Source organism: Manis pentadactyla, chromosome 17 (assembly GCF_030020395.1).
Source record: "Manis pentadactyla isolate mManPen7 chromosome 17, mManPen7.hap1, whole genome shotgun sequence".
NCBI classification, from domain to species: Eukaryota; Metazoa; Chordata; class Mammalia; order Pholidota; family Manidae; genus Manis; species Manis pentadactyla.
This window is the reverse complement of record NC_080035.1, coordinates 8422545-8434746: the sequence shown is the minus strand read 5'-3', so window position 1 is coordinate 8434746 and position 12202 is coordinate 8422545. Positions and strand designations below refer to the sequence as shown.

Genomic DNA, 12202 nt, shown 5'->3' with positions numbered 1-12202 from the left:
GAATTGAATTTAAAGGAGTCTTATAAAACAATCTGTTTCTTAAAGGGGATTCATACACCGTTTGCATCAAGATTACCTGGATGCTTCTAAAAATGCGGATTCTGGGGCCCCACTCTTGTCAACAAAATCAGAATCTCTGAACTGGGCCTAAGGAAATCTGAATTCATAAGAAGTCATTCGGTGATTCTTAAAGCACCCTACAGTTTGAGAACCACTAGTCTACGAAGTCAATCACATGAAGTAGCAACTTATTTCTGGTTCATCTGGTAAACTAAAATCCTGGATAACATTTCACTAGGGTAGCTCAACTCCCTTATTTAGTGTCACTTCAATATTAAAAGCCAGCAACTTCCCAAACTATTCGATATACACCTACCTTTTGAAATCCCACTCATGGGTATATACCCAACAGAAATGAGTGTTTCATCTACCAAAAATCACATGTAAGAATGTTCATAAGCTTATTCATAATATCAAAAAAAAAAAATGGGAAGGACCCAATTACCTATCAACGGAATGGATAATTATGGCATGTTTATATAACAGGATACTATAGTGCAATTAAAAAAAATAAAAGAACTATTGCCCATAGACCAATAGATTAATCTCACAAACATAATTTTGAAGGAAAGAAGCCAGGCACAAGAATACAAACTTACATGATTTCTGTTTACACAGTTTAAAATCAGTCAGAATTTATGTACGGTGACAGAAGTCAAAAGTAGTAGTTATTTTCTGTTAGGGAGTATTGATAAGGACAGTCAGGCCCTGGGTGCCTTCTGAGAACTTAAAACATTATATATCTTGAACTGAATGGTGGCTACACAGATATATACATGCATAAAAATTAACCTGGCCACCTATAAGTTGTACACTTTATGTAAATTATACCTCAAAATAGTAATAAAAATAAGGGGAGGATAAGGAAGGAATACAGAGTTCAGACATGTATAAAAATATACACAGCATATATAAGAGCAATCGTAGAGTCACTAGGTAGCACCTAGTTAGCTGGACAGACTTGAAAGAAAAAAAGCACTACAGAGGTCTAATCCCAGTTTGGAAAAAAACCTAAAAAATACTTTGGGGACAACTGGGGAAATCATTTGAACTACACATTAGATATAGCGTTAAACAATGTTAAATTTCCTAAGTTTAGTAACTATATTGTAGTTACTTAGGAGAATGTCCTTATTCTTAAAAGACATACTGAAATATACAGGGGTAAAGTACCTGCACTTACTCTCAAATGGCTCAGCAAAAATAAGTGAATGTAATCTTATACATACATCCATACGTATATAAACATATGTATATGCACATGCATATAATTTTTTAAAGATAAAGCACATGTGGTAAATGTTAAATTTCATAGAAGGCAATATATGTTCACTGTACTATTGTTAGAACATTTCTATCAGTATGAAATTTTTCCAAAAAAAGTTCAGGTTAAACCCATGACACAAAACTCTTTAAGTATATTTTTTACGGTTTCTTTCAAATACCCGTATTTACAAAGAAATAGTCATACTCATAAGGTATCACTGGTAGCTTTTATACCACTTTAAGGGTTTTAATATCTGAAGTATTTTCATAATTCTTTGCTGGCACCACTAGAAGTTGTAACCTGAAATATCAACAGCTTTAAATTATGCTGCTGATACAAATTCCTTCATAATCACAAAGATGCCCATATTTAAGAATTTATCTTTCTTGACATCACTTAGATTACTGCTAAAATGCCATGAATTCATGGCCAAATCCCTACCCAATACCTGTGCAATCACATACCTAGTTTAAATAATACTTATTCAAAAGTGTTAAAATATAGTTGCTGGGGAGTGTGATTCACAACAATAAAGAAAATATTTTATCTTCTTGTAACTTGAACTATTTTTATCAAATATATATACTAGATATAAGATACAGGGAAACTAGAAGGGGGGTCAGAGAACTAAACAAAATGTTTAAGAGAATTTGCTAAACTCAATGTGTGACTTTGAACAAGTTTCCTAAGGTCCCACAACTGTGTGTTTTCATCTACGAAAGCAAGGAGTTAGACTAAGACCCTTCCAAACTCTACAACTCAATTAACGCGAGGGTGGAAGAGAAAAGATGTTACAAGACAATAAATATATCAGGCATTTTCAAGAGACAAAGGCTTTTAAATGAATTTCCAAAAGGATAAAGATTATGATTAGGATGAAAACGTATTTGTTCACCACATCCTCATTTTCTAAAAACTTGACACACCCTTTAAGACTCACAAGAAGGAAGTTTAAGATCAAAAAAATCACTTCTATTAAGAGGCATATTCATGGAATTCGCTACATCTAGGCTGAAAGAATGAATACCTTTAAAAAGAAAAAAAATAGGTCTAAATCAATTCATTTGTCATATCTTAGAAGGTAGTTTCAGAACATAACCTGAAACTCTGGAATTATGAAGCCAACCATGTCCTTTCCCAAGTTTCTTGGTGTCAACATTAAAAAGAATGGACCAATTCTTATACTCCGAAAAAACTGTGGAGCAGATCCAAGCACACAGGCTTTGGAGCCAAACAGTTCTGGAATTAAACCTCAGCTCTGACCTTACCTGCTCCCTGACCTAGCCCAAATTACTAATTCTCTTAGTTCCTTCATCACCGATGCAGATATTAAAGATACCTTGCAGTGTTGCAGAAAAGTCTGGTGAAAGACTACATGCAAAACGCCTAGCACAGTACCTAGTATACAGTGAAAACTCCAAAAACAAAAAACCTGTAACTATCATGCTATGGTCTATCCTTAAATGAAGAGATCCAAAAGCCAATTTTCTTACTTCCCCATTGGTAGCTGGTAAACATCATCTTATTACCACTATTAACGAACAGAGCAGTACACCACTACTTGGAGAAAGTGGAAAACTCCCCTGCCTCGTCCCAGAAAAGCCCGTCGGCGAGCACTGCTGCTTCTTGGAAGTCATTCCCATCTATGACAGCTCCCAAGACACACAGAAGCACACGTGAAGGGCATTCCCCTTCCCCAAAGAGCGGCCGCGGAAGCCACCGGGGCCGCACCGCGCCGGACGCGGGGTCGGCAGCTCAAACTGTCTGGGCCCCTCACCTCCCACCCCAGGTCCCAACGCCCCCTTGGAAACTGGGTGAGCTCAACAGCCGGGGCGCCGGGCTCCCCGCGGATAAGGGCCCGAGCAGAGCGGCGCGAACGTGGGCCTGCTCGCAGTCCTGGCGAGCAGCGCTCCCGGACAAGCTGCCCGCGGGCCCGGCGAGGCACCCCATGTCAGCAATGTCACCGACTGCGAGTGACCCCGAGCCGGGCCTCAAGTCCCCTCACACCTCGCCCGCAGGAGCCGGGTCTCCCACCTCGCCCTTTCTCCTGCCGACTCTCGAAGCGAGAGCGGGCTGGGCCGCCATACCTGGGCGGCGGCCCGCAGCGCCGTCCGGGACCGGTGGCTCCTAAGGGTGGCGGCGGCCCGCAGACGGCTGTAGAGCACGGAGGCCGCCATTTCTGAGTCCGACCCCGTCCCCTCGGCGCCGCGCGCAGGCGCAGAGACGCCGGGCCCGGGCGGTGCGGCTGCAGGCGCACCAGCGCCGGCCCCACCCCCGCCTAACCCCGTGGCCGGGCTCGCCGGCGCCCGGCACGCTTTGCTCTTTAGAACTCGGCACCACGGCCTCAGTATCCCTTCCAGAAAGCAGCCTGAACATTTCCGAGTGAAATGTCATGGAGAGATGACCAGCGCCGCCACCTGTGTGAGCTTCGGGGCCTCAGTTGCCTCATGCGTGAGATGGGATTCATGCAAAGAAGTGCTCAATATCTGCTTTGTGCCAAGCACTGCTTTGATACAGCAGCGAATAAAACAAAAAGAACACGGTCAGTCACTAGTTACCAATCCAGATGGCACACCAGAATCACCTGGGCAGCTTTTGAAAGATACCTTCACCAGACCTCATCTGAGGAGTGGAGACAGAACATCTGTATTTCTTCGGATTCTCTAGGTCAATCAGATGCACACCGGCAGCATTGAAAACCCTGAGACGACGTGTGCCCCGTCAAAAAATTGACCACTGGGCAATGCCTGAGCTCCTGTTTTGCTCTGCACACCTAGCTGTACCCAGAATTGTCTGAAGGGCTTCTAGAAACACCTTTGCTTGGGCCCCCTACCAAAGAGTCTAGTTCAGTTGTTTGGGGTAGGGCCTAAAGGGGAATTTTGTGAAAGTTACCCTAGTGTTTCTAATAAGCACTCAAGGATGATAGCCGGTCTTGTCTTATTTTTCTGCTATACTGTCTCCTTCACTGGAGAGGAAGGGCTCAGTAAAGGAAAGAGGCAGCCAGTGGATTTAAAGTCAATAGACCTGGATTGAATGCTAGTTCTACCTGCTAACTGTATGGTCTTAAGCAAATCATTTATCCTCTAGGTTTCAGGCTCCATGTTTCTAAAAGTGGGTGTATTTGTTTCCAATAACTGCTTTAACAAATTGGCCACAAACTTGGTGGCTTTAAAACAACAGAAATCTATTCTCTTTCAAATCTGGAGGCCATAAATCCAAAATCATTACCAGTGGACCATATCCAAGGTGTCAGCAGGGCCACACCCCTCTGGAAGCTTTAGGAGAAAATTTGTTTCTTATCTTTTCCAACTCCTGTGTCAAATATTCCTTCTTCTAAGGGTACATATACATTTAGAGTTTATGTACATATTCTACCATAATCTGGGATAATCTCCCTATCTCAAGATCTTTAGTTTAACCATGTCTGCAAAGCCCTATTTTGCCATATAAGGTAACATTCACAGGTTCCAGGGATTAGGACCATGGGCAGCTTTCAGAGGGCCATTACTGAGCCTACCACAATTGCACAAATAATGAATGCCCTGACCACCTGGCATTATTCTACAATAATAACTTACTAAGAAATAGTAAAGGTAAGATAAGCACGTGAAAACACCTTAAAATGTTATGCAAACACAAGCTATAACCATTATTATCACTTTCCATGACTCAGCTTTTAAAATCTCCAATGATATGTCCTAACCCCTGGCAGCTTCCCACTGCTCTCACAGAACATCTCCCCTGAGGTGGAGCCAGGACCACCCTATGTTTATACAACCCCTTGTGAGAGTTAGAAAGGGAAGCGACTGCATCGTCAGGACACTTTACCTATTCTGTTGGAAAACTGGCAAAATATATTCTGCCATCTATCGAAAACTTGTAAGGGGAATTGGGCAAATAAGTAAACATATTAAGATTAGTGGGAGTCAGGTTTCTTTGCATCAAAAAAGGAGTTAAAATATGAAAGAGTTTTCTCTTGATTGGAATGAAGTATTGATGTAAACTCTTGGTTTTCAAATATGTAGAGATACATACAGGAATAAATGTAGATGTTATATTAGTTAGGGTTCTCCAGAAAAATAGAACCAATAGGATGTGTATATATAAAAAGAGAATGAATATGTTAATATTTGGAATGGTCACATAACTCAGTGAACCAATACTTTTTTCAAATAATCAATATATGCAGGTACAAAATCATGCATGAGTAAAGATTCATTCAATATTCACAGTAGACCAATGGATTTCAAAGTAAGGGGAAAGTTCATTGATTCCACATTGGCAAAATCTGTAAGAAACTACCACTTGCTGAGTCTTGGTATACTGCCAAAGACAAATATCTGTAATTATCTGAAAAGGCCAATACAATATCCCCCGCTTCCCCAACTATTTATCTGTGAATATTTTCTTCATACACTTCAGGAAGAACACATATTACAACCAACTGAATGCAGAAGCAGATGTAAGAATCTTGCTCTCTTCTATTAAGCCAGACATTAAAAAGAGATTTACAAAGTTGTAAAAAAATGCTCTCTTCTCACTAATGTTTTGGAAATAATTATTTTTCATAAAAAAGCATTTTGTTTGTTAACATGTAGCAGGCTATTATAGTTATTTTTAAAGTAAAATAAAATTTTCTCAGTTAAATTAAAATTAAAATGGTAAGTACTGATAGACAGAACCACATAAACAAAAGCTCTTTAGGATCTTCAGCAACTTTAAGGATATGAAAGGATCCTGAGACCAAAAAGTCTGAGGATTGATGGTTTAGTTGTTTTCTGTATTTAGCCTCCATACTTACAAGATTGTAACCTTACCTCACTTGGAATTCTTAATGCTTCTCAGGACCCAGGCCAGGAAGTTGCAGCTCACACCAGCTGGCATTCTTGCTATTCGTGGAAGATAGAGTGGACATCGGATACTTTTCCCTTACTTCTGTGTCATTCATTTGGGGTGCTATGGGCCAAACAGTACACGGCCAGCGAACATGGCTTGTAACCAAAGGGACACCCTCCTCCACCTTAATGAGGTGAATTTCAAATCCGAAAACCAGATGGAACTGTCTTATGGAGCTATTTTAGACAAGTGTTCCTAAGCAAAGGAACAATTTAAAGGCCCATTTAGAACAAGGATTTAGGCACAATGCTGATTTCCCACATTCCAGTAAAAGTTCAGCAGACCTCATTTGTCCATTTTTTATTGAGTTGTTTATCTTTTTCTTTCCTTTTGGTACATCAGTTACCTATAATATGTATAATTATTCCATAAATCACATTTATAGTTTATTATTCAAATGTATTAGAGTTCTACAGGTCAATCTACAATAATTAAAATTAAATATATAAAGTCTGAATGGTCTTATATTCAAATGCCAATTCAAATCAGCTGTTCAGGAACCAAATTGATTCATCTATCAGGTAAGATACACCTTCCAAAAGATAACAGAAAAGATGCCCAATTAATTCAGGCATATACTATTCTCTATAGGTTTGCTACAGAAATGATACTTCTGTTTTATTTGATGCATAAATTCTGTGAACAAGTCCTGGGGATGGCAGCAAACAATTTCTTGAAAATTTTTCACAATGTTTGGATCACACACACTTGGGTTATAATGTGTACACCCCAGATTTTGTAATGCCATGATGAAGTTCTGATATTTATCAGAATAAACTTTATAAAATTCTTGATCAGATAATAAAAAGATAAATAAAAACAATGTTTACCAATTAGTTTCAAGATAAAACTTTTTGACTGAAATTTGATATTTACATTCAATTCAACCATCTGGAAATTATCCATGTGCCTGGCTAACTAGCTGACTAGCTTTAGATTAATTTCATCTATCAATTCATTGAATTATTCAATGAACATTTACTGATATGTATACATATTGATGTATGATGTATGTCCAAAATACGTAATTGACATTATCCTGGGATGATAGAAGAAAACAAAGTCCTTGTGCTATGTTCTTCCATACTTGTTAAATGTATCTTCCAGGCTAGCTGTGACCTTGGCTGGGAAAGTACTGATACCAGAGACAGATTTCAGTTACAATAAGGAAGGGATGGTAGAGAAAGGTTGATTACAGATTAGCCAAGGGTACAGTAAAATAAATGAATATTCATTTCAGAGAAACCTGAAGTTAGCTGTTCTCTAAGGTTGTTTTATTACTACACTGAAAGCTGCATGAAGGCAGGGACTAGATGTCTTGTAAACTGTTGTATCCTCAGGGTCCAGCACTATGTCCCTAGCAGACAGCAAAGTCCTTGAAATAGATTTGTTAAAAATGGGAATCTGTCACTAGAGTTGTAATATGAAAGGAAAGTGGGCTAGAAAAACAGTGACATTTTAAACCTCTATTAGTGGAAATAAGGTGGACCTAGAGCACAAAGGAAATTGAAAGCCTATGCCCTCAAGAGAAGCTTTGCAAATTGCCCTTGCCCCCTAATTTCCAAAGTTGTTCCAGAAATACAATGTACCCCAGGAGGCCTCCTTCCAAGGTGAGTTCTCCACTACAGTAGAAGCTGAGCAGAAGCTGAAATAGGAGAGAGAGGGGGGGAGGGAGATAGAATGAGGGAAGGAAAAATGGAACAAGAAAGAGATTTTGTTAGAAAAGAGGGTATAACTGTGTTCACCTGAATTCAAAAGTGGAAATTCAGGCCCTAATTAATTTTATTCCATGTTTTATAATAATTAGATAAGATGTTGACTAATTTTCCAGTGGTGTCTTACGAGTAGGACTGGAAAGAAATGCCACATAATGTTAACAGTAGTTATCTCTGGCTGGTAGGTAGACTTGTTTTTTCTTCATTGTATATTACCACATATCTGCATTTTATATATGGAATATATATGACTTTGAACTTTTAGAAAAATACTATGCCGCTTCTAAATTCCTCACAAGCCCAGAATATCTATTTTAGGGCAAAATTAGTTGCGAACTAAAGGAATTATAAGGCTTCAAACTAAATTATGTCTGGTAATTTCAGCAGTGCTGCATAATTGTAAAGAATCAATACAGGGAGCCAAGATGACGGCATGAGTAGGACAGTGGGAATCTCCTCCCAAAAACATATATATTTTTGAAAATAAAACAAATACAACTATCCCTAAAAGAGAGACTAGAAGACACAGGACAACAGCCAGACTACATCCACACTGGCAAGAACCAAGCGCCTGGTGAAAGGGGTAAGATACAAGCCCCGGCCCGGCGGGACCCGAGCGCCCCTCACCCTGGCTCCCGGCGGGAGGAGAGGAGTCAGAGTGGGGAGGGAGAGGGAGCCCAGGACTGCTGAACACCCAGCCCTAGCCATCCACACCAGAGCACAGACACACAGTGCATGAACAGGGTGCTGGAATTAGGGGAGCAGGACAGTATATGACCTGTGAGCAAGTCCTGCAGCAGGCGCTCCTGGGACAAAGAAAAGCGAGTGCTTTTTGAAAGTCTTAAAGGGACAGGGACCGCACAGCTGGAAGGAAGCATCCTGGGTCACAGTACAGCAGCTGGAAATTCCAGGGAACTCTGGGAGCACTAACCCCCTGGGAAACAGCTGTGAGACCCCTCACGGAGGTAAACAGCCAAACAGCCCCCTGTCCATTACCCTTCCGCCATAGCAGAGCAGCAGCCTGAGGCTGACCACGCCCACAGCAAGGGAGCTTCCTCCATACCGGCCGGCAAGGTACAGAGACCCAGTCTACACGCAATTGCCCAACACAAGCCACTAGGGGTCGCAGTTGTCCCAGTAGAGCAAGGCCAGGAGCATTTGGAAAGAGTCTAGGCTCTCCCAGCTGACAGACGCGTCAATAGCTCACCACTGCACCTATCAACATGAAAAGGCAAAAAAATTTGATCCAGACAAGACTGACCCAGACAGCTTTGACATCTTCTACATCTTCCCCTGAGAAGGAACCTGGGGAGATAGATTTAACCAGTCTTCCTGAAAAAGAATTCAAAACACCAGTCATAAACATGTTGATGGACTTGGAGAGAAATATGCAAGAACTAAGGAGGGAGAATACAGAAATAAAACAATATCTGGAAGGACTTCAAAGCAGAATCAACGAGATGCAAGAGACCATTAATGGACTAGAAAACTGAGAACAGGAACACAGAGAAGCTGATGCAGAGAGAGATAAAAGGATCTCCAGGAATGAAAGAATTTTAAGAGAACTGTGTGACCAACCGAAACGGAACAATATCCGCATTATAGAGGTACCAAAAGAAGAAGAGAGAGAAAAAGGGATAGAAAGTGTCTTTGAAGAAATAATTGCTGAAAACTTCCCCAAACTAGGGGAGGAAATGGCTTCTCAGACCACAGAGGTACACAGAACTCCCATGACAAGGGATCCAAGGAGGGCAACACCAAGACACATAATAATTAAAATGGCAAAGATCAAAGACAAGGACAAAATATTAAAGGCAGCCAGAGAGAAAAAACAGGTCACTTACAAAGGAAAACCCATCAGGCTATCATCAGACTTCTCAACAGAAACCTTATAGGCCAAAAGAGAATGGCATGATATACTTAATGCAATGAAACAGAATGGCCTCGAACCAAGAATACTATATCCAGCATGATTATCATTTAAATATGAAGGAGGGATTAAACAATTCCCAGAAAAGCAAAAGTTGAGGGAATTTACCTCCCACAAACCACCTCTACAGGGCGTCTTACAGGGACTGCTCTAGATGGGAGCACTCCTAAAAAGAGCACCGAACAAAACACCCAACATATGAAGAAGGGAGGAGGACGAATAAGAAGGGAGAGAAATAAAGAATCATCAGACCGTGTTTATAATAGCTCAATAAGCGAGTTAAGTTAGACAGTAAGATAGTAAAGAAGCTAACATTGAACCTTTGGTAACCGCAAACTTAAAGCCTGCAATGGCAATAAGTACATACCTTTTAATAATCACCCTAAATGTAAATGGACTGAATACACCAATCAAAAGACACAGAGTAATAGGATGGATAAGAAAGCAAGACACCCCCATATGCTGCTTAAAAGAGACTCACCTTAAACCCAATGACATGCACAGACTTAAAGTCAAGGGATGGAAAAGATATTTCATGCAAACAACAGAGAGAAAAAAGCAGGTGTTGCAATACTAGTATCAGACAAAATAGACTTCAAAATAAAGAAGGTAACAAAAGATAAAGAAGAACATTACATAATGATAAAGGGCTCAGTCCAACAAGAGGATATAACCATTATAAATATATATGCACCCAATACAGGAGCACCAACATATGTGAAACAAATACTAACAGAATTAAAGGAGGAAATAGAATGCAGTGCATTCATTTTGGGAGACGTTAACACACCACTCACTACAAAGGACAGATCCACCAGACAGAAAATAAGTAGGGACACAGAGGCACTGAAAAACACACTAGAACAGATGGACCTAATAGCCATCTACAGAACTCTACATCCAAAAGCAACAGGACACACATTCTTCTCAAGTGCACATGGAACATCCTCCAGAATAGAGCACATACTAGGCCACAAAAAGAGCCTCAGTAAATTCCAAAAGATTGAAATCCGACCAACCAGCGTTTCAGACCACAAAGGCATAAAACTAGAAATAAATTGTACAAAGAAAGCAAAAAGGCTCACAAACACATGGAGGCTTAACAACATGCTCCTAAATAATCAATGGATCAATGACCAAATTAAAATGGAGATCCAGCAATATATGGAAACAAACGACAACAACACAAAGCCCCAACTACTGTGGGATACAGCAAAAGCAGTCTTAAGAGGAAAGTATATAGCAATCCAGGGATATTTAAAGAAGGAATAGCAATCCCAAATGAATGATCTAATGTCACAATTGTTGAAATTGGAAAAAGAAGAACAAATGAGGCCTAAGGTCAGCAGCCGGAGGACATAATAAAGATCAGAGAATAAATAAATGAAATTGAGAAGAATAAAACAATAGCAAAAATCAATGAAACCAAGAGCTGGTCCTTTGAGAAAATAAACAAAATTGATAAGCCTCTAGCCAGACTTATTAGGAGAAAAAGAGAATCAATACACATCAACAGAATCAGAAACGAGAAAGGAAACATCACAACGGACCCAACAGAAATACAAAGAATTATAAGAGACTACTATGAAAACCTATATGCTAAGAAGCTGGAAAACCTAGAAGAAATAGACAACTTCCTAGAAAAATACAACCTTCCAAGACTGACCAAGGAAGAAACACAAAATCTAAACAAACCAATTACCAGCAAAGATACTGAAGCGGTAATCAAAAAAACTACCCAAGAACAAAACCTCTGGGCCAGATGGATTTACCTCAGAATTTTATCAGACATACAGAGAAGCCATAATACCCATTCTCCTTAAAGTTTTCCAAAAAATAGAAGAGGAGGGAATACTCCCAAAATCATTCTATGAAGCCAACATCACCCTAATACCAAAACCAGGCAAAGAACTCCAACAAAAAACTACAGAACAATATCCCTGATGAATGTAGATGCAAAAGTACTCAACAAAATATTAGCAAACCGCCTTAAAAAATATATCAAAAGGATCATACACCATGACCAAGTGGGATTCATCCCAGGGATGCAAGAATGGTACAACATTCAAAAATCCATCAACAACATCCACCTCATCAACAAAAAGAAGGACAAAAACCATATGATCATTTCCATAGATGCTGAAAAAGCATTCGACAAAATTCAACATCCATTCATGATAAAAACTCTCAGCAAAATGGGTATAGAGGGAAAGTACCTCAACATAATAAAGGACATATATGAAAAACCCACAGCCAACATACTGAACAGAGAGAAGCTGAAAGCTTTTCCTCTGAGATTGTGAACAAGACAGGGATGCCCACTCTCCCTACTGT

The 12202-nt window shown here is 40.0% G+C and overlaps 1 protein-coding gene across 3 annotated transcripts in view; it reads right to left on the bottom strand.

Moving 5' to 3' along the window:
* The window catches only part of SUCLA2 (succinate-CoA ligase ADP-forming subunit beta), a 174093-nt gene extending 170525 nt beyond the window's left edge, over window positions 1-3568 (bottom strand). For 2 of the 3 annotated variants that reach the window (XM_057494531.1, XM_036889707.2), the window contains exon 1: window positions 3415-3568. In XM_057494531.1, coding sequence (XP_057350514.1) covers window positions 3415-3504 — 90 coding nt within the window. In that variant the 5' untranslated portion in view covers window positions 3505-3568. Of the gene's footprint in view, window positions 1-3361 lie in introns of all 3 variants that reach the window. The other variant, XM_036889708.2, reaches the window with a different exon arrangement.
* Between the last annotated feature and the right edge of the window lie 8634 nt (window positions 3569-12202).